Source organism: Nomascus leucogenys, chromosome 13, assembly GCF_006542625.1.
Source record: "Nomascus leucogenys isolate Asia chromosome 13, Asia_NLE_v1, whole genome shotgun sequence".
Classification (NCBI taxonomy): domain Eukaryota; kingdom Metazoa; phylum Chordata; class Mammalia; order Primates; family Hylobatidae; genus Nomascus; species Nomascus leucogenys.
The window spans coordinates 52402049-52425447 of NC_044393.1; the positions used below are offsets into that span (position 1 = coordinate 52402049).

The 23399-nt window shown below is 42.2% G+C and overlaps 1 protein-coding gene across 11 annotated transcripts in view; it reads right to left on the reverse strand.

Annotated features, from left to right (window-relative positions):
* SLC26A5 (solute carrier family 26 member 5) overlaps window positions 1–23399 on the reverse strand; it is a 90184-nt gene that overhangs the window by 43872 nt on the left and 22913 nt on the right. For 9 of the 11 annotated variants that reach the window (XR_004033078.1, XR_004033080.1, XR_004033079.1 and 6 more), the window contains 7 exons: window positions 21563–21767; window positions 20938–21077; window positions 12827–12937; window positions 11230–11396; window positions 10192–10356; window positions 7660–7812; window positions 1559–1641 (listed from right to left, as the gene is read on the reverse strand). Coding sequence is in view for 8 of the 11 variants with exons in the window: in XM_030826607.1 (XP_030682467.1) it covers window positions 1559–1641; window positions 7660–7812; window positions 10192–10356; window positions 11230–11396; window positions 12827–12937; window positions 20938–21077; window positions 21563–21714 (971 nt within the window). In the remaining 3 variants the exon portion in view is untranslated. Of the gene's footprint in view, window positions 1–1558; window positions 1642–7659; window positions 7813–10191; window positions 10357–11229; window positions 11397–12826; window positions 12938–20937; window positions 21078–21562; window positions 21768–23399 lie in introns of those variants that run through there. The other 2 variants (XM_030826605.1, XM_030826603.1) reach the window with 1 other exon arrangement.

Below are 23399 nucleotides of genomic sequence, written 5' to 3' on the forward strand. Positions count from 1 at the left end.
GGTAAAGGCAACCCACATGCTCATCAATGGATGCATGGAGAAATAAAATACAGTATATATCCACAATGGAATATTACTCAGCCTCAAAAAGGGAAGAAAATACTGTCATATGCTACAATATAGACAAACTCTGAAGACATTATGCTAAGTGAAATACGCCAGTCACAAAAAGACAAATGCTGTATGATTCCACTTACGTGAGGCATCTAAGGAAGTCAAAAAAACATAAAAATCATAAAATCATAAAAATCATAAAATCATAAAAACAGAAAGATGAATGGCGGTTACTAGGGGCTTGGGTAAGAAGAAAAGAGGAAGCTCTTGTTTAAGGGGTATAGAGTTACAGATTTGCAAGGTGAAAAAGTCCTGGAGACCTGTTTTACAATAATGGGAATATATTTAATACTACTGAACTGTACACTTAAAAATGATTAAGATTGGCTGGGCATGGTGGCTCATGCCTATAATCCCAGCACTTTGGGAGGCCGAGGTGGGTGGATCACGTGAGGTCAGGAGTTTCAGACCAGCCTGGCCAACATGGTGAAACCCTGTCTCTACTAAAAATACAAAAATTAGTCGGGTGTGGTGGCACACACCTGTAATCCCAGCTACTCAGGAGGCTCAGGCAGGAGAATCACTTGAACCTCAGATGCAGAGGTTGCAGTGAGCCGAGATTGTGCCATTGCACTCTAGCCTGGGCAACAGAGTGAGACTCGGTCTCAAAAAAAAAAAAAAAAAAAAAGCCAGGCACAGTGGCTCACACCTGTAATCCCAGCACTCCAGCACTTTGGGAAGCTGAGGTGGGCGGATCATCTGAGGTCAGGAGTTTGAGACCAGCCTGGCCAACATGGAGAAACCCTGTCTCTACTAAAAATACAAAAATTAGCCGGGTGCAGTGGCTCATGCCTGTAATCCCAGCACTTTGGGAGGCCAAGGTGGGTGGATCACAAGGTCAGGAAATTGAGACCAACCTGGCTAACACAGTGAAACCCTGTCTCTATTAAAAATACAAAAAATTAGCCGGGCGTGGTGGCGGGCACCTGCAGTCCCAGCTGCTCGGGAGGCTGAGGCAGGAGAATGGCATGAACCCAGGAGGCGGAGCTTGCAGTGAGCCAAGATCGCGCCACTGCAATCCAGCCTAGGGGACGGAGCGAGACTCCATCTCAAAAAAAAAAAAAAAAAAAAAAAAAAAATTAGCCAGGTGTGGTAGCATACGCCTGTAATCCCAGCTATTTGGGAGGCTGAGGCAGCAGAATCGCTTCAACGTGGGAGACAGAGGTTGCAGCGAGCCAAGACAGCGCCACTGCACTCCAGCCTAGGTGACAGAGTGAGACTTTGTCTCAAAAAAAAAAAAAAAAAAGTTAAGACAAAAATTTGTTATGTGTTTTTTACTACAATAAAAATAAAAATAAAATGCACCCAACCCCCCTAAAGCCCTCAGCTATTTGATGTATAGAAAAAAGATTATTTTTCATTGCAAGAGTACTAATGTAAGAGTTAGAGGCAATAGATCCATCGATTATTTCAGTCACACAGTTACTTAAAACTACTTTCCTACCCTAGAGGAAGTGTTCCAACGACATCCACATTGTATGATTCTTTCAAGTTAAACCCAGCTGAAATGCCAGTTCCCATTACGACCTAAAAAGACACAAATCCAAATGCACCTTTAAAGATGAATGTTCAAATACTGCAAAAATCAGCTTCAAATATGTTAGTCAAGTCAAATCTATTCTCACTTTTAACATTCAGATTTAAAAAGATTTACCATTAGCTTCAACAATTCTTACTTCTCTTAATGACCCTACCCCATAAAATTAAAATGAACTCTACAGTTTATGACCTGGAATTTTCTTCATGCTTTGTCCTTTTCTACTCTAAGGTGTCTGGCTAGTTGACTGCTACAGAAAAAGGCCATAAAGGCTTTCAAACGTTGACCTTAACTTTAGGGTGGTGAAATGAGTCTCTGGCCACAATGTTATGAATAAAGGATATTTAACTCTATACTTCGAGGGTGGTACAATGACACTGTATGATTACAAAATGTACGTCTGGATTTAGAATCCTCCTGGTGATCCTGTTTCTGGGACAGCAGCCCCAAGTGTGGTGATAGGGCCCCAGCAGCAACCCATAGCTGTCTCCTCCCATTTCAGCTACAAAGTCAGGGTAGAACTGTACATCAAACAGAGGGTCACTTTACATAATCCCATCCTGGATTGGCAGGGCATAGATTTACTTGGGGTGTAAAGTACAATCCCTAATGAGTTACAAGAGAAACATAACAAAAGGTGAGATAGCAATTTGCTCCATGCCCAGGAACTATTGCCTGTAGAGCTTTCTGAGTGAGTTACCCAACAGAGAAGAAATTAGAGCTGGCCAGGGAAGGAAGCCAGCCCCTTCTGAGGAGGGCCACTGCAGGAAACAAATAATAAGGTAAGCTTATTATCAGAAACAGCAGCCTGGGAGACCAGGGGCATGGGTGATTCTGGCTCTTTTGATGGAAGGATCCTTTTCTGTTGATGACAATTATTTTCATCACTCGTAATTGCGTTTTTTGTGCATCTCTAACTAGAGGAGTGCCTAGAATATTCAAATCCACAGACTATATATGGCTCAAGCTCCTGGAGCTGTAATTTTATACAGTGGTAAGTAATTTAAACCATTGTTTTCTTATCAAGACAAATAGATGTATTATAAAATTGAATGCAAAACTCAAAAAATATTTTTATAATAAAAAATAAATTTGACACTTAAAGGGAGTCATAAAGATGCTGTCCCTAAACTTTCTAGAATTCTGGGAAACCATTCCCCTGGGAAACATGGAAGAGTCTTTAAAGGGAATCTGGGAAACAGAATTAGTAACCCAAAGCAGGAGAGGCAAGCTGTGTCATTTACTTCATAACTGGGGCTTGCCTGACTTCTTTCCCACGCAAAGGTGCTCAGAACCTCTTGCTGTACTCCAAGTCAAAACGGGAACTCTGTGCCTACCCCTAGTGAGAGAAGAGGTTTTGAAACTGTTAGAGATATATTTTGTTTTGTTTTGCCTGTTAAAAGGTACTAATGCCATGTAGACAAGACTGAGGAAAAGAAAAGGTTTGAAGGTATTGCTTCCTTGTGAGCTATGCCAGCCAGTTGTTTTCATAGCTAGAACTTGTTGCTATAATTTGGATCAGACACCTATACTCTTCATATCTTTTTTAAATTTTTAAATTTATTTTATTATACTTTAAGTTCTGGGATACATGTGCAGAACGTGCAGGTTACATACATACACAAGTGCCATGGTGGTTTGCTGCACCTATCAACCCATCATCTACATTAGGTATTTCTCCTAATGCTATCCCTCCTCATGCCCCCCACCCATGGACAGGCCCCAGTGTGTGATGTTCCCCTGCCTGTGTCCATGTGTTCTCATTGTTCAACTCCCACTTGCAAGTGAGAACATGTGGTGTTTAGTTTTCTGTTCCTGTGTTAGTTTGCTGAGAATGATGGTTTCCAGCTTCATCCATGTCCCTGCAAAGGACATGAACTCATCATTTTTTATGGCTGCATAGTATTCCATGGTGTATATGTGCCACATTTTCTTAATCCAGTCTATCATTGATGGGCATTTGGGTTGGTTCCAAGTCTTTGCTATTGTGAATAGTGCTGCAATAAATACATTTAAGGTTAATATTGTTATGTGTGGGCCAGGTGTGGTGGCTCACGCCTATAATCCCAGCACTTTGGGAGGCTGAGACAGGCAGATCACCTGAGGTCAGGAGTTCGAGACCAGCCTGGCAAACATGGTGAAACCCAGCCTCTGATAAAAATGCAAAAATTAGCTGGGCATGGTGGCAGGCACCTGTAATCCCAGCTCCTCAGGAGGCTGAAGCAGGAGAATTGCTTGAACCCGGGAAGTGGAGGTTGCAGTGAACCGAGATCGTGCCATTGTGCTCCAGCCTGGGGGACAAGAGCAAGACTTTGTCTCAAAAAAAAAAAAAAATTGTTATGTGTGAATTTGATCCTGTCATTATGATGCTAGCTGGTTATTTTGCCCATTAGCTGATGCAGTTTCTTCACAGTATCGATGCTTTTTACATTTTGGTTTGTTTTTGCAGTGGCTGGTACCGGGTTTTCCTTTCTACATTTAGTGCTTCCTCAGGAGCTCTTATAAGGCAGGCCTGGTGGTGACAAAATCTCTCAGCATTTACTTGCCTGTAAAGGATTTCATTTATCCTTCGCTTATGAAGCTTAGTTTGGCTGGATGTGAAATTCTGGTTTGAAAATTCTTTTCTTTAAGAATGTTGAATATTGGCCCCCACTCTCTTCTGGCTTGTAGAGTTTCTGCTGAGAGATCCGCTGTTAGTCTGATGGGGTTCCCTTTGTGGGTAACCTGACCTTTCTCTCTGGCTGCCCTTATCATAACATTTTTTCCTTCATTTCAACCTTGGTGAATCTGATGATTATGTGTCTTGGGGTTGCTCTTCTTGAGGAGTATCTTAGTGGTGTTCTCTGTATTTCCTGAATTTGACTGTTGGCCTGTCTTGCTAGGTTGGGGAAGTTCTCCTGGATAATGTCCTGCAGAGTGTTTTCCAACTTGGTTCCATTCTCCCCGTCACTTTCAGGTACACCAATCAAACGTGGGTTTGGTCTTTTCACATAGTCCCATATTTCCTGGAGGCTTTGTTCATTCCTTTTCATTCTTTTTTTTCCCCTCTAATCTTGTCTTTACGCTGTATTTCATTAAGCTGATCTTCAATCTCTGATACCCTTTCTTCTGCTTGATTTGGCTATTTATACTTGTGTATGCTTCATGAAATTCTTGTGCTGTGTTTTTCAGCTCCATCAAGTCATTTATGTTCTTCTCTAAACTGGTTATTCTAGTTAGCAATTCCTCTAACCTTTTTTCAAGTTTCTTAGCTTCCTTGCATTGGATTAGAATATGTTCCTTTAGCTCAGAGGAGTTTGCTATTACCCACCTTCTGAAGCTTACTTCTGTCCGTTCGTCAAACTCATTCTCCATCCAGTTTTGTTCCCTTGCTGGCGAGGAGTTGTGATCCTTTGAAGGAGAAGAGGTGTTCTGGCTTTTGGAATTTTCAGATTTTGCACTGGTTTTTCCTCATCTTCATGGATTTATCTACCTTTGGTCTTTGCTGTTGGTGACCTTCGGATGGGGTTTTTGTGTGGACATCCTTTCTGTTGATGTTGATGCTATTCCTTTCTGTTTTGTTAGTTTTCCTTCTAACAGTCAGGCTCCTCTGCTACAGGTGTGCTGGAGTTTGCTGACGTCCACTCCAGACCCTGTTTGCCTGGGTATCACCAGCGAAGGCTGCAGAACAGCAACGATTGCTACCTGTTCCTTCCTCCAGAAGCTTTGTCCCAGAGGGGCACCCGCCAGATGCTAGCCAGAGATCTCCTGTATTAGGTGTCTTTGGCCTCTACTGGGAGGTGTCTCCCAGTCAGGAGTTATGGGGGTCAGGGACCCACTTGAGAAGGCAGTCTGACCCTTAGCAGAGCTCGAATGCTGTGCTAGGAGATCTGGTGCTCTCTTCAGAGTTGGCAGACAGGAATGTTTAAGTTTGCTGAAGCTGCACCCACAGCTGCCCCTTCCCCCAGGTTCTCTCTCCCAGGGAGATGGGAGTTTTATCTATAAGCCCCTGATTGTGGCTGCTGCCTTTCTTTCAGAGATGCCCTGCCCAGAGAGGAGCAATCTAGAGAAGCAGTCTGGCCACAGCAGCTTTGCTGAGCTGCGGTGGGATCTGCCCAGTTGGACCTTCCAGGTGGCTTTGTTTACACTGTGAGGGGAAAACCGCCTACTCAAGCCTCAGTAATGGCAGACGCCCCTCCCCCCACCAAGCTCAAGCATCCTAGGTTGACTTCAGACTGCTGTGCTGGCAGTGAGAATTTCAAGTCAATGGAGCTTAGCTTTCTGGGCTCTGTGGGGGTGGGATCTGCTGAGCTAGACCACTTGGCTCCCTGCCTTTAGCCCCCTTTCCAGGGGAGTGAACGGCTCGTCTCACTGGTGTTCCAGGCACCACTGGGGTATGAAAAAAAAACTCCTGCAGCTAGCTCAGTGTCTGCCCAAATAGCTGCCCAGTTTTGTGCTTGAAACCCAAGGGAATCTTGGTGGTGTAGGCACCCAGGGGAATCTCCTAGTCTGCGGGTTGTGAAGACCATGAGAAAAGCATAGTGTCTGGGCCAGAATGTGCTGTTCCCCACAGCACAGTCCCTCACAGCTTCCCTTGGCTAAGGGAGGGAGTTCCCCAACTCCTTGTGCTTCCTGGGTGAGGTGATGCCCCAGCCTGGTTCAGCTTGCCCTCTGTGGGCTGCATACATTGTTTAACCAGTCCCAGTGAGGTGAGCCGGGTTCCTCAGTTGGAAATGCAGAAATCACCCACCTCCTGTGTTGATCTTGCTGGGAGCTGCAGACCAGAGCTGTTCCTATTCGGCCATCTTGCCAGCCCTTTACCCCCAAATGTACTCTTCATTTCTTTTGAGACAGAATCTTGCTTTGTCACCCCAGGCTGGAGTGCAGAGGTACGATCTTGGCTCACTGCAACCTCTGCCTCCCAGGTTCAAGCAATTCTCATGCCTCAGTCTCCCAAGTAGTTGGGATTACAGGTGCATTTCACCACATCTAATTTTTTGTATTTTTAGTAGAGACAGGGTTTCACCATGTTGGCCAGGCTGGCCTCGAACTCCTGGCCTCAAGTGATCTGCCCACCTTGGCCTCCCAAAGTGCTGGGATTACAGATGTGGAGTCACCACACCTAGCCTACTCTTCATTTCTTATCCTTGCAGCTCCCACACATGTGCAAACAAGTCCCAGGGTGCCAAGGGCACTCTATGGGACACTTTGGATATTAAAAGGTCCCCAGTGAAACAGTGACATCTATTGGGCCCTGTGCAAACTTCTAGTTGGCAGTGGTTCACAGTTTGAACACTGTTCCTTTCAATAATGCCACATCTTTGCAAAGCTGGGTGTTCAGTGGTTGCTGTGATGAAAAAGCAGGAACCACATACATATTCATGTGAACAGGAAATGAGGGTAGCAGTGTCCTTTTTGATTCAGAGGTTTGAGGATCTGTGCAGTTCCCATCAGGCATACGCATTCCATGATTAAATAATTGTGGTTACTTAAGAACATAATAAAATATTTTTATTCCAATTTATGTGCATATTTTTATAAACAACTATGAAGTTGTTAATCATAAATATTATTAAAGTGTGTGGACCTAACTACTTAATAAATGGAACTGTGAGGTATTTCTTTTGGCTCAGGAGTGTCAAGGGATGGAGAAAGTTTGGGAACCTTTGCTTTGTCAAAATGGAAATGGATTTTTTTTAGGTTATTAAAGTAATATGTGCTCATTACAAAACAATTAGCCAGTAAAAATTTGAGGAGAAAATCCTCCATAATCCCATCACTTATAATTAATGTTAAAATTTTCATGCATAGTCTTACATACAATTTAAAAAATCATCTGTGTCTATGTTTTAAGGCTTTTTCTTTTTACTTTCTTGTCAATTAATTTGTCCAATTTCTTTGACAAATTGTAACCTTCTTTTGGCAGAACTGAGAGCAAAAAATTCCTTTCATCCACTTCAAAATCCCTCACAGAAATAAGTAAATGCAGTTGTAGAAGCTGAATAGGTCACTGACCGAAGGTGACTTACCGCAAAGAACTCTAAAGGAATAGGCGCTGGCAATTTCTCTTTAAATCTCTCATTAAACTCCTTGCCACCCAACAGCAAACCAAAAACCATCAGCCCGACGCCTAGGGAACACACGTTGAGGTTTTTAACATTCTGCAACACAGCAACTGTACTCTGTAACACAGTGAATGCTGGATGTTTACATCAAGAAATCGCCCCTGAGAGAGACAGAGACACTCTAGTGCACTAATTCACATCAGCCATTCCGTTATTGGATATTTCTAGTTGAAAGTTCTCAGGCTGAAATTCCTCTTTGTAGCTTCTACCAATTAGGAGGCATTTTTACCCAGTCTCCAACTTTATAGTTGTTACTCTTTTTTTTTTATAGTTGTTATTTATTTATTTATTTATTTTTGAGACACAGTCTTGCTCCGTTGCCCAGGCTGGAGTGCAGTGGCATGATCTTGGCTCACTGCAACCTCTGCCTCCCAGGTTCAGGCAATTCTCCTGCCTCAGCCTCCTGAGTAGCTGGGATTACAGGTGCCTGCTGCCACGCCCAGCTAATTTTTGTATTTTTAGTAGGCACAGTGTTTCACCATGTTGGTCAGGCTGGTCTCGAACTCCTGACCTCCAGTCATCTACCCGCCTTGGCCTCCCAAAGTTCTGGGATTACAGGTGTGAGCCACTGCGCCCAGCCTTATAGTTATTCTTATCAAACAATTATTCTTATCATATGCTGATGTCTCAATGTAATATTATAAAATCCAGAAAAGGAACCCTGAAGCTGAGTCCTGAGCATTTGGAAAGAATTAAGGGTTGATAGCAAAGTACTCCAAAGGTAAATACATTGAAAAGATTTTAGGAGCTCAAAGAGAGAGAAATTATTGTTAGCAGGACTTTGAAGTCAAGAGTGCTGATGTCTGAGAAAGGAACCTAGGAGAACTAGAGAAGAAATCCACTTAATTATATCCTAGGGTTACCAACTGGGCACCTCAAATATAGTCAGTTCTCATTTGAAACCCAATAAAGTAGACTTCCCACTCAGCCCAGGCCATGCACCCTTTCCTTCCTATCAATGCCTAGAGTATTCAATATGTTTTATTTCCTTTGTGACAAGGCATTTCGACAAGTCTCAGAGTAAGAAGTACGATAATAGCTATTATGGGAAGCTAAGAATTTTGTTATTTAGAGAATATTCCTAAAGTCTGATTCCATTTTCATCAGTCAGGGACTCAACTTAAATGTCAAAGTGCCTTTCCTAGACCCCTAATCTAAAGGTCTCCCTATTTAACTTTCAGAGCAGCTGGTACTTCTTCATAGCACTCAATACAAATTGTAGTTGATTACATATGTATGCGATTAATGGTTTACTATCTTCCCACTGGACTGAAAGCTCCAGAGGGCAAGGCCTGTATCTTCTCAGCTCACAGCTGCATCTTGGCACCTAGTAGTGTCTGGCACATAAATACCTACAAAGGCTACAGGCCTCTCTTTCCAAGGACAGCTTTAACAGCATGTCAGAGGTTTTGATATGTAGTACTTCTACAGTCAATTAATTCTAATTATTTCCTAATTCCCTCTTTATTCATGGGTCATTTAGAAATGTTTTTTGGTTTCTAAATATATGGGAGCTTTAAAGCTATGTTTAGTTTTTGATTTATTATATTGCACTGTGTGAAAAAACATTGAATTTTTAGAATTTGTGATCAGTTTCACACGATCGATTTCAACATGATCAGTTATTACCATTGTTCCTTAAGTGCTTGCAAATAATTTATATTTTCTGTGTTTGGTAAGGGGTCTATATGACTAAAAGATTCATGTTAGTTAAATCTTTTATAGCCTTACTTATTTTTTTGCCAGTTTGAACTAGCAGGTTTTTCTTCTCTGAGACGGAGTCTTGCTCTGTCGCCCAGGCTGGAGTGCAGTGACGGGATCTCGGGTCACTACAAGCTCTGCCTCCCAGGTTCACGCCATTTTCCTGCCTCAGCCTCCTGGGTAGCTGGGACCACAGGCGCCCGCCACCATGCCTGGCTAATTTTTTTGTATTTTTAGTAGACACGGGGTTTCACTTGTTAGCCAGGATAGTCTCGATCTCCTGACCTCGTGATCCGCCCATCTCGTCCTCTCAAAGTGCTGGGATTACACGCGTAAGCCACCGTGCCTGGCCTTAATTAGCAGTTTTTGAGAGGGATAAGTTCTCCCTTCATGCCTTTAAATTATTTGTTGGTTTCCAAAAAGACCATGATTTGGTTGTAAGAAAAAGCTCTCTCTTTACCTGATTAGAGTGATGGTGCAGTCACCAAATAAAGACCTAGCAAAAAATTCCTTGTGAAGTAGGCAGTATCACATATTAATAATAGAGATTTTAAGGTTTAGTCCTCTTTGTAACACTCTTTTCAGAAAACCTTAGAATAAATGAATTTTTCCCTTTTTATGGAAATTACTGGAGAAAAAGAAAAATGAGTCTTGAAAGTAAAAAGAGATACAGAAGAGAAGGGAGGCGGGGAATAAAGAGAAAAGTACCAGAACGTCAGGTAGTTGCTTACTTACATACACCACTGAAAAGATTCCACTGTACCGCTTTGTTTTAACTCCAAACAGATATTTTAACATGGAGGTGAAGACATGCACAGCTGCTGCAGTGGTAAACCCACGGACCAGAGGCTCTGTGAGATATATGGCCACAAATCCAAACCTACAGACACCTAGGCAAAACTATTTTTTTTTTAATGACAAAGAAACAAATGAATCACATGATAGGTCAGGAAGTTATGACCCACAGCAAATATACAAGTTCTTTCTTGACCATTTTCTTTTTTTTTTTTTGAGATTGAGTCTTGCTCTGTCACCCAGGCAGTGGCACAGTCTCAGCTCACTGCAACCTCTGCCTCCCGGGTTCAAGCGATTCTCCTGCCTCAGCCTCCTGAGTAGCTGGGACTACAGGTGCGTGTCACCATGTCCGGCTAATTTTGTATTTTTAGTAGATACGGGGTTTCACTATGTTGCCCAGGGTGGTCTCGAACTCCTGACCTTGTGATCCGCCTGCCTCAGCCTCCCAAAGTGCTGGGATTAAAGGTGTGAGCCACCGCGCCCAGCCTCTGGACCATTTTCTAACACTGCAAACTTGTACCTCAAGTGGGTAAGGAGCTAGCAAATCAACCACTGGTTATACAGAAAACAATGGAAGGTCTGGAGTGGCTTGGTGTCCCACAGTGCATTGACCACACTAATGCCTTCCCTGTCTCTCACTGAGCTGGGGGCATGCTTCATCATGTAGACTAAAGTGCATGATCATGATCACTGGCTGTTTCTTCCAAGCAGAGAGGAATGTCCTCTCCCAGCACTAACCAATCCTGCCGTGTCAAACTTGTCTTGCTTTTGGGATCTTTAAAGTACCCACCTGAAGCTTGCTTGCTGGTCACTCATAGTTGTGAATACGGCATGCGGTTGGTCTGCAGTTACTCCCAGAGCTCTGGGGTTTTTCTGGCTGACTCCGTCCACCGTGTAGTAAGACCAGCCAAGAGCACTCAGTAGATACTTGTTAGGTTAACAAATGAGACAGTCCATTTCCTCATCTTTGAGCCTTACCTGAATGATTCCTGAAAGTAAGGTCACAGACATGGCGACTTTCACTCTCAAGGCATCTCTGGCCTCTGTGCCATTGGTTGCATTTACTCCTCCTGGAATGACTATATCATCTGGTACTAATCGAACAGCCACACCACCAATCATCAGGCTAATAACAGCAAAAGGACCTAAAATAATGAAGCATGAAGATCCGTGTTCAGGGTTCAAGGACACTATCTAATTCAGAGTATCTGATATGGTTTTTGCCAGTACACCAAGAGACAAAGGTGAGGTCAAGAAATCATGCTTGAAAGAAGGCTATGCTCCCTTCTTTAGTGTCCTGCCCCGGTGTATGAGCAACCGTGTGTGTGCGTGTGTGCGCATGCAGACTGTATTTTCCAAAAACAGACATAGCAATATCTTCCATCCACATACTCTTCTTGACATTTCCCCATCAAGAGGTGGAGTCTAATTTCTCTCTCCTTGAATCTGGGTTGGCTTTGACTTGTTAGTAATCAAAAGAATGCAGCAGAAGTGACGTTGTGTGACTTCCGAGGCTAGGTAATAAAAGGGCTGCAGCTTCCACCTTGTGCTGAAACCCTAAGTCACCATGTGTAAGAAAGTTCCAACTAGGCCAAGTGGAGAATTCCTGGGACTACATGGAGAAAGGAAGGCAGGGAAGAGGGAAGGGAGGGAGGAAAAAGGGAGAGAGGAAGAATTACCCAGACCAGCCCTTCCCAAGTCCTGAACTGCAGGCACTATGGAAGATACAAACATGACTGTTGTTGTAAAGCTGCTCCATTTTGGGGGTATTTGTTACCAAACAGTAGATATCTGGAAAGTACGTGTGTGTTAGGTGGTAGCCTTATGCAGCACCAGAACTATTATGAAATCCATATGCCTCTGATAAACTGAAAATATGTACAATTCAGAGCCCAAAATATGACAAAAATGAAATACATGCATAGCAATTAGGAACTTGAAGTACTACCATTAGTATAAAAATAAAAACCAGATGTTGGCAAATTACATTATGAAATCAAGCATTTATCTCATTTCACAGATTTCAACAATTGCCCTTTTAAACAAGAAAATTGTCTTTTTTATTATCCCAAGAGTATAAGAAAATTCTAAGTTCTAGAAATCTTGGGAGGAGTGTTTTTTTTTTTTTTTTTTTTTTTTTGGAGACAGAGTCTCATTCTGTTGCCCAGGCTGGAGTGCAGTGGTGTGATCTCAGCTCACTGCAATCTCTGCCTCCCAGGTTGAAGCGATTCTCCTGCCTCAGCCTCCCGAGTAGCTGGGATTACAGGCACCTGTCACCAAGCCTCGCTAATTTTGGTATTTTTACAAAGAGATAGGGTTTCACCATGTTGGTCTGGCTGGTCTCGAACTCCTGACCTCAGACAATCTGCCCGCCTCAGCCTCCCAGAATGCTGGGATTACAGGGGTGAGCCACTGCACCTGGCCGAGTGTAGGTTTTTAAAGCACCTATTGTGTATGCAGTAACAAAAGTTGTTATTAAGACAATTTTTAATAACGACCATGCTATTTCTTTGGCACATTGCAAGGTTGGAAATACACAAGGAAAGGTAACAGAATATCAAGGATAAGCTTTTACCTATGGATATGTGTCTGGAGGTTCCAAAAAAACAATACATGATAACAGGATAAAATGAAGAGTACAGGCCAAATATTGGAGGCACAGCTGCCAGCATTGCAAAGGCTAAGCCTGTGGGATTAAAAACCAAACAGAAATGGGGGATCATTAGAAGACAGAGGGGTTACATGTGTTTTTCTCTTGGTTCTTTATTTCTGATGAACGAGTGAAGCCCATCTTAATTTAAGCTGCAACCTGCCCTACCCCAATCCTGCACATCATCTTACCTTGGTGCTGATAGAGTCCAAGCTGAGACACTTTGCATTGTCATCTCCTTTTTGCCAGTGGATTATTTTTTTTTCTGCTTTATTCTTTCACAAATTAGATAAAAGCAGAAAAAAAGTCTTATCTTAGTGGGTGCCATTGTAATTTGGTGTTGATGCACAAATGTGAGCTCTTTCTCCAATGGGGTGTTTTTGTGGGTTCTCTGGAGACCCCTTTGCAATAAGGGACTCCCAGTTACTATGCCCTAACCTATGTAATGCTCCCTCCTCCTTACTCTTAAGATATCTGGAGAATGACGTGAACCCAGGAGGCGGAGCTTGCAGTGAACAGAGATAGCACCACTGCACTCCGTCCTGGGCGAAAGAACGAGACTCCGTCTCAAAAAAAAAAAAAGATATCCCTCCTCCGACTCTTATCACAAGGTACAGCCTTCCACATTCTTTTGGCTGGCATATGCTCATCCTGTAGGCAGTCTTCTTGGGCAGGTACTATCAAACGAGCCAAGTCTCGTTACCTGCCAGTTACTCAATGGGAAAGCTTGGCATTTTACTCCCAAGAAACTTTGGAAGTGCAGGTCACACCCTCTAGGGGACTCTTTCCCTCACTCTGCTGTCCTAGGCAGTTCACGTCATCCTTTAGACATTTTTTTTTTTAATAGACTTTTTAGAGCAGTTTAGGTTCACAGCAAATTGGGCAAAAGATACAGAGGTTTTCCATATTATTACCTGCCCTTATGTATGCACAGCCTCCCCCACTATCAACATCCCCCACTATCAACATCCCCCACCAGAGTGGCAGATCTGTTACAAGTGATGAACCTACATTGACCTATCATTATCACCCAAAGTCCATAGTTTACATTAGGTTTACTCTTGGTGTGGTACAGTCTATGCAAATGTACAATGACAGGTAGCCATCATGACAGTATGATATAAAGTAGTTTCACTGCTCAGAAGTTCTCTGTGCTCTATTCATACTTCCCTCCCCCCATCCCCTGGACACTAATGATATTTTTACTGTCTTTGAAGTTTTGCCCCCCTTCCCTTTTTTTTTTTTTAAAGACAGGGTCTTGCTGTGTCACCCAGGCTGGAGTACAGGGGCATGTTCATGGCTCATTGCAGCCACAACCTCCCAGGCTCAAGCAATCCTCCCACATCAGCCTCCCTAGTAGTTGGGGCTACAGGTGTGCACCATCACACCTGGCTAATTTTTGTAGAGACAGAGTTTCCCCATGTTTCCCAGGCTGGTCTTGAACTCCTAGGCTCAGGCAATCTGCCCACCTCAGCTTCCCAAAGTGCTGGGATTACAGGCATGAGTCACTGTGCCTGCCCAGTTTGGCCTTTTTTAGAATGTCATTCAGTTGGGATCATACAGTATTAAGCTACACCAGGCTGACTTCTTTCACTAAGTAATAAGCATTTAAGGTTCCTTCACGTCTTTTCATGGCTTGATAGCTCATTCCTTTTTAACATTGAATATTTCATTGTTTGGATGTACCACAGTTTATCCATTCATCTACTGAAGGCCAACTTGATTGCTTCCAAGGTTTGGCAATTATGAATAAAGCTGCTATAAACATCCATGTGCAGGTTCACTTGAAAGTTTTTTAAAAACTAGTTTTTAGAGCAGCTGGACTTTTTCATGCAAGAATTAGGTAGCAGTCTTCACAAACTCCAGGGGGTGCTGTTCAGTGCTCTGAGTAGCTTTCTTGTAGTCCTTTCTTACTTGACTACAGGTGGAGGGGAAATGGATAGGGTTTTAACCTCTCCCTGGAAAATTCTCATTCCAAATCAGTCTCCTCTTTCCCTCATATAAAGTGACACAGTCAAGAGAGCCTGGGTCATTCATTCATAGTTTGGGACAGATTGACTGGCATCCCTCTTCAGAATGTGTAGGCAATAAGCCCTCTTTATTCTCAGCTTTGGGGGCTCAGCCAAATTTCTTGGACAATTAGAAAACTCATTTAATGCACTGTTATGCTGTGGAGAAAACAGCTTTAGCAAAAGAAGAGCTGGGAAAGCATCCTAACTTCATGTATAATAACGTGGTCACTCGAATGTTGTTAAAAAAAATTTATTTCTAGCAAAGAAATGTATGCATACGATTTAAAAAGCCGAGCAGCAAAGGCTCTCTGGAAAAGCCAGCTCTTTTCTGCTCACCCCTCTTCCTCCAGGTTTTGCTCCTTGGAGCCACACTTCCAACTCGTTTAGCTGTTTTTCTCTATTTACCTCCATTTTCCTAAATCAGCATTCTCAAAGGAGAGCACTCCCCCACCCCTACTTCTGGCAGGAGACATTTGGGGATGTCTGGAGACATTTGTGATTATCATGATGGGGGGTAGGGGGTGGGAGTATTACTGGCATCTAGTGGGTGAAAGCCAGGGGTGCTGCTAAATGCCCTACACTGCACAAGACAGGCCCCCAACAACAAACAGGGTAAATGGCATCAGGTTGAGAAAACTTGTTCTAAATATGTTTGTATCATGATTCCTCAATTTATCAGTTTTAGATGCAAACTTAATTTTCCATTATGTTTACCTTTTCAGCTTTTCATTATGTGACTTTTTTTCTTTCTAGTCTGAGATCCTCTATTTATCCCTGGTATTCTATATTTTACTATGGTGTGCCTTGTTTTATTTTTCATTTATTCTGCTGGGTATTTAATGATTCCTCTCAGTCTGAAAACACATGTATTTCAATCCTGGGGATTACTCTTTGATCATTTCTTCCTTCTGTTTACTCTCTTCTTCTTTCTGGAAGTCCTATTAGATGTATGATGGGACATCAGGCTTGATCCTCTGGTGTTCTTATGTTTTCTCTCTTACTGTCTTTTTCTTCTACTTCCAGATTTCCTCTACTTTATCTTCCAACCCTGACTAAATATTTATTCCAGCTATCATATTTTTAATTTCTATGAGCTCTTTCTTGTTCTCTGAATGCTCTTTTCAAAATCGCATCCTGTTTTTGTTTCATAGATTCAATGTGTTTTTGTATCTCTTTGAGGATACTATAAAGTTTTTTATTTTGCCCTGTTATTTCTGTTCCTTATGAATTATTTTTTGTGTGATTTGGTCTCTTTCTTGAAGCTTCATGTGTATTGGGTCTTTGTTTACTGATGGGCCTTATTGTGGGACAACTGGGTGGCCAGCCAGCATCTTCACTGGGGGACCCCCACTTGTCACTGTAGGTCTTTTATAGGTCACCATCTGCTTTGGGCTTTAAGTTTTTTTGCAGGCACTTTGAAGTAAACAAAGTAGAGAGGGGAACAGCCTTTGTTGGCTCACAGTTCAGTGTGCAGACTTTTAGTTAACCTTCTTGACATCTCTTGGTATTTTTATCCTACCATCCACTGCATCGTGTAAGTGTGGGGGCCTGAGTGTATTGATGCTACTAATTGCAAAGACTTTGAACCAGTTCCCTTCTGCCTGACTTCCAGCTTTCACAATACTTGGAGCCTCCAATTTCCCAGTGTTTTGTAGTGTATGTACCTACATTTCAGCTTCCTCTACTCTAATAATTCAGCTGCCACTTGTCCATCTGCTTGCCATATATATATTTTTTCTGTTCCACTGTGTCTCCTCTCTCATTTTCTTCCTGCTTGCTAGTTTATACCATTTCCCCATCTTTTATTGTCATTTTAGAGGGATTTTTAAGACAATTAGAGATAAGAGCATAGTTTCACTCTGACATGCGTAACACAAAACCTTTTTGGTAATTTAAATTATTTACCAATCACAAGAAATGTATTTACTTTCTCTTAGATCTCTATCTTTGCTATATTTTGTTTTTCATATTTATCTATCTTCATTAATAATGAGCAGAAAAATACCTTTCCAATGCAAATTTGATTGTGAGATGATCTGTGCCTCTCAGCAGTGTTCCACCTACTGAATTACTCCCTGATTTGAAATAATTTCTTCCTAGGCTAGGCACAGTGGCTCACCCCTGTAATCCCAGCACTTTGGGAGGCCGAGGCGGGTGGATCACGAGGTCAAGAGATCGAGACCATCCTGGCCAACATGGTGAAACCCCGTCTCTACAGAAAATACAAAAATTAGCCAGGTGTGGTGGCAGGCACCTGTAGTCCCAGCTACTCGGGCGGCTGAGGCAGGAGAATTGCTTGAATCTGGGAGGCGGAGGTTGCAGTGAGCCGAGATCGAGCCACTGCACTCCAGCCTGCCAATAGGGCGAGACTCTGTCTCAAAAAAAAAAAAAAAAAAGAAAAAAAAAAGAAATAATTTCTTGTTTCTGTAATAATATACACTCCTAGTTTTCCTTTCCAGATACTTTTCTATCTCTTCTGCTGGTTTCTCCTTCTGCATTTGGTCTTTAATGTTGGACACAGCTTGATCTTAGCTCCCTTCTCTTTTCACTCCACATTCTCTCCCTAGGCGCTGTGGTCTAGTGCCATGGTTTAAATGCTTTCTATAGGTCCGATTCCACAGTTGATATCTCTAGCCCCTACCTCTCTTTTGGGCTCACCATATATTAAATACAAACATGAAATATCTACTTGTCTATCTCACAAGCATCTCAAATTTAACATAATCAAACTTACTCTTCAATCCTATTCCTGTCATCTTTTTTATTATTTTTATTTTTTGAGATGGAGTTTTGCTCTTGTCACCCAGGCTGGAGTGCAATGGCATGATCTCAGCTCACTGCAACCTCTGTCTCCCAGGTTCAAGCAATTCTCCTGCCTCAGCCTCCTGTGTAGCTGGGACTACAGGTGTGTGCACTTATGCCTGGCTTATTTTGTATTTTTAGTAGATATGGGGTTTCACCATATTGGTCAGTCTTGAACCCCTGACCTCAGGTTATCCATCCGCCTTGGCCTTCCAGTGTTGGGATTACAGGCGTGAGCCACCACACCCAGCCCTGTCATCTTTATTATGTCTGCAATTGGCACCTCCATCCCTCAGGTGGTTGAAATAGCAACCTGGAAGTCATTCTTGACCATCCCTCTTCTTCACCATCCCCATACATCCAACCCATCAGCCCAGCTGCCTTAAAGTTGTGTTGACACACCCTCCTCCTTCTTTCTAAATTAATCCAACAGCCAGTTTTGCTGATCTCACCTGCAAAATATATCATAAGTCTTTCCAATTCTTTCCATTCTTACAGCCACCATTCTAGTTCAAGATGGAAGAAAAGTCAGCTGGTTGAAAATAAGTTTGCAGAATGACTGTGAAAATTCAACTAGGCAGAATCCTGAGGAGTTCTTCGAGTGTGAGCTTGCGTGGTTGTCGGCAGTCATTCCTGCAGCTCCGTCAGTCCAGCTTGACTGAATGTTAGTTTGACTTCTGCTTCCTGTTTCGGATACCGAGCCCTTATCCGCTCCTCACCCTGCCCTTGCCCCTGCCTTTGAATCTGTCCCTTCCTCTATTCTTGGGGTGATGGCACCAAAATGATTGTGGGAATCTGTCCCAAATCTGCTTTAAGATTTTGTATAATAGATTTAATAAATATGGTAAATCAGCCACTTGGAAAATAAAAAACTCAGCTAATTGATCATTAGGGGAAGTGATTTTTTTTGGACAAGTTATGTTTTTGGAAACTGGCTAGAAGCGAATTGATGTTTGGTCAGCTGACCTACAGCTGTTCAAGCCATTATCACCTTTGCCTACCATGAGCTGCTATCACCTCTACCTGGTCTCTTCACATCCATTCCCCCCACAGCAGTCCTCAGTGACTTCTTTTTTTTTTTTTGAGAAGGAGTCTCACTCTTTCACCCAGGCTGGAGTGCAGTGGCGCGATCTCGACTCACTGCAGGCTCCGCCCCCCAGGGTTCACGCCATTCTCCTGCCTCAGCCTCCCACGTAGCTGGGACTACAGGCGCCCGCCACCTCGCCCGGCTAATTTTTTGTATTTTTAGTAGAGATGGGGTTTCACCGTGTTAGCCAGGATGGTCTCGATCTCCTGATCTCGTGATCCGCCCGCCTTGGCCTCCCAAAGTGCTGGGACTACAGGCGTGAGCCACTGCGCCTGGCCCTTCAGTGACCTCTTACAAAGTGATATGGTTTGGCTGTGTCCCTACCCAAATCTCATCTTGAATTGTAGCTCCCATAATCCCATGTGTTGTGAGAGGGACCCGGTGGGAGGTAATTGAATCATGGGGGCAGGTCTTTCCCATGCTGTTCTCATGATAGTGAATACGTCTCATGAGATCTGATGATTTTATAAAGGGCAGTTCCCCACACAAGCTCTCTCTTGCCTGCCACCATGTAAGATGTGACTTTGCTCGTTTGCCTTCTGCCATGATTGTGAGGCCTCCCCAGCCACATGGACCTGTGAGTCTATTAAACCTCTTTTTCTTTATAAATTACCAAGTCTCAGGTATGTCTTTAATAGCAGTGTGAGAAGACTTATGCACAAAGAAAACCTAAATAAAAAGTAATGCTGATAGCTTTTCACTGCACTCAGAATGAGACCAAAAATGGCCTAAGAAGACTCTGAAGGCCTACCTCTGCCCACCTCGCCTGCCACTGCCCCTTGCTCCCTCACACTCCTAGAACACTGCTTTTCCATTCATTCTTTGTACCACACCCAATTCTTTTCCTGCTCAGTGCCTTCACACATGCTATTCCTTCTGCCTGAAATGCATTTTCTCTCATTCTTGACCTGAGTCAGGTCTCAGCTCAAACCTCATTTCCTGGATCCACTATTTTTTTTTTTTTTCAATAGAGTCTTGCTCTGTTGCCCAGGCTGGAGTGCAGTGGCACAATCTCAGCTCACTGCAACCTCCACCTCCCAGGTTCAAGTGATTATCCTGCCTCAGCCTCCTGAGTAGCTGAGACTACAGGCACATGCCACCATGCCTGGCTAATTTTTATATTTTTAGTAGAGATGGGGTTTCATCATGTTGGCCAGGTTGATCTCGAACTCCTGACCTCAGGTGATCCACCCATCTCAGCCTTCCAAAGTGCTGGGATTACAGGTGTAAGCCATCACAGCCAGCCCTAGATCCACTATTTTTATTTCACAATACCTTATCTTTTCCTTCATTTTGCTTATCATTATAATTAAAATTTTTATATGTGCTTTTTTCTGCTTAGCAATCTCATGCCTTGATTGGATGGTTAGTGAGCTCCATGAGGACAGCGAGCTAGGTAGGTACCTAATAGACATGTACTGTTTAGAATACATAAATAAATTAATGAATAAGTTAATGAATATTTTCTTAAGTTCTTATATCACATATAAAACCACAGAGTTGCTGCAATATACTACAGGAATTTAGCATATCATGGTCCCTAATAATTAGAATATGGACTCAGAAGCCACAAACCTTAACAACAACCACAACAACAAAATGTTTCTTGAGTGACTGACTTAGCAAGTGGTAAGATAATGCCCAAGCAGTGTACTGATCTGCAAAATAGTAACACCATTTTCTACTATTAATATCCCTGGAGCTTTTTTTTTTTTGAGACAGGTTCTCACTCTGTCTCCCAGGCTGGAGTGAAGTAGTATGATCATAGCTCAATACAGCCTTGAACTTCGGGGCTCAAATGATCCTCCTATGTCAGCCTCTCGAGTAGCTGAGACTACAGGCACACCCAGCTATGTTTTTTGTTTTTGTTTTTTCTGTGGTAGAGATAGTGTCTCACTTTGTTGCCCAGGCTGGTCTCCAACTCCCAGTCTCAAGTGATCCTCCCACCTTGGCCTTCCAAAGTGCTGAGATTACAGGTTTAAGGATTACATGTTTCTGAAGAATACCTTTAGATAGGTAAAGGTTACTAGAAAGATATGATAAAAATTATGAATTTGCAATAATGATGAAATAAACAGAAGGTCAAGCAATTGTTTGAGGACAGCAAGGAGGGAAAGAAAGAAAGATCTACTGACCTTGAGGAAGCTGAAGCACCCCTGTGCTTATGCCTGAGACCAAGTCACCCAACACATATTCCTTGAATTTGTAGGCTGGCAGCCATTTAGTTATGGGTAGAAACATATAAATGATATTTCTTATTTTTTTAGGAGTACATCTGAAAGGACAAAGACAGACAGAGATAAAGTTATAAATGAGAAGCATCTCTGTAGAATTCAAACCAAAGCATTTTCCCTTCCTTATTCCCAGGAGCAATCTGGAAAAATTTCCAATTGGTGATTCAAGATGTTGCCAAACACAGTAGGAGTCAGGGATGGGGAAAAAAAGAGAGTGGCTGGAATATTCCTGGGAGACAAAAGGTATTTTGAAGGTGGGTGGAGAATTAGAAAGCGTGTTGGTTATGCTACCATTTACACAGACAAAAGCCATAGTAGGAATTCAATAAATACGGTGAAATTTATGATGAAGCCTGTGTGCAAATACCTAACACCGACTGAACCTCGTGAACAGCTTTGCAAACCATGATGGCTCAGCATTCATTTTTCTCTCCACTTAACCAAACAGATTTTCTTTACACATTTGACCTTGCGCCTCTCATAACTGAATTATACAATAACAGAAACAGGTTAAAGGGCAACATACGTGAATGCCTGTTTCAGCTTATCCGCAATGGAATCAGGAACCTTGTCCTTTGTGTGTAGTCTTTCCTGGAGGACCGGATGACTAAAGATAGGCCTTTCCACATAGTACCTCTGGGTTGCTGCAAGGATTTCATTTTCTTCAGCATGATCCATAGTACTCTGAAATTATTCATCAACAGCCGGAGACAAGCATTTCCTGAGTGTCACTAGGAGAAAAAAGAAAAACTCCATTTTACATGCCAAAATCCTACTGATGACTTTTCCTAAGCATCTCTTCTTTGTGGTGTTCCAAGTTCTTCTGAGGTTTTCTTTGGATGCCCCAGAGGACCTAATGTATTGATCTGTATATAGGAGGCAGTAATTAATGAAATCAAAATCAATTAAAAAATAAATGTGACTTATTCCCTCCCAGGGCAATAAACGGTTAATGTCTGTACTTTTATCAAAAGCTCATATTAAGTGCAATGGCTAAATACTAGTCAGTGCCCTCTAGGTCCATATAAGAGGAATTGCAAATCAGGTCAATTTTGACCAGCTATATGTCAAAGAAACAGAAAAAAAGAGTACGATCAGTCCTTAAATTGACTCAATGTTTCTTAAAGCTATATTAGCCTCATTTCCAATTCTATATTTACGGTTGATTACTCTTTAAATTATTCTATGGTCCAGAGCTGAGGCTTACATGTCTGTTTGAAGGAAGTTGCTGGTGACCTTTGTGAAAGGCAATAAGTTAAAAACATCAGCACACTATTCTAATATTGTTTTGAAGTTGATTACATTGTCATGTTTTTGATTATTAGAATGACTGATAGTTTTTTTCACTGCTACGTAGTGATACTACTTATATGAGTAAAAGAATGATTAAAGAATAAAAATACAACATATTTGTGCATATGGAGATGTGTACAAGAATGTTTTCTGCAGCCTTGTAACAGTGAAAAATTGGAAAAAATCTAAATGTCTACTTGTATGCAGTAAAAAATACATTTTGTTATATTCACAAATTTAATTCTATGTAGTAATTAAAAGAAACACACTAAATCTATATGCGTCATCATCAATAAATCTCAGAGGCAATTTTCAACAAAAATGTAAGGCACAGATGAATACTGAGGGGATTCAATTATTTAAAGTTTAAAAACATAAAACAGTAGTATATGTTATTACATATATGTGTAGTAAAAGTATAAAACCACTCATGACAACAATAAATACTGAGATCAGGATGGTGTTACCTCTAGAGAGAGGCAAAAGAGACTAAGAAGGGATAGTAGAGGGCTTCTACTAACTCTATCTGCAATGTTTTAGTTTGTAAAAAAAAAAGAACTGGCACAAAGACAGCAAAATGTGAAGATTTGATTATACTGCTTAGTAGGTAAACTGGTGCTTGTTACATGATTGTACTTGTCTGTACATTTGAACTATATACCTCATAATAAAATATTAAATGCACAACAACTAAAGCCAGTATTCCCAACTGAAGGAAGTTAATGGCAGAGCAGGCAGAGGTTAACATGAATGCATGGTTAAGTGCTTGTGTGATGACTGTGGAATTGTGAGGGCTACTAATATTGGTCAATACAACTCCTTCACAGTGAAAACTCAGGTTTTCATCAAAATGAAATCACATTCAAATTGAAATCAAGGCCAGGCGTGGTGGCTCACACCTGTAATCCCAGCACTTTGGGAGGCCAAGGTGGGTGGATCACCTGAGGTCAGGAGTTCAAAACCAGCCTGGCCAACATGGAGAAAACCTGCCTCTACTAAAAAAAAAAAAAAAAAAAAATTAGCTGGGAGTGGTGGCACACGCCTGTAATCCCAGATACTTGGGAGGCTGA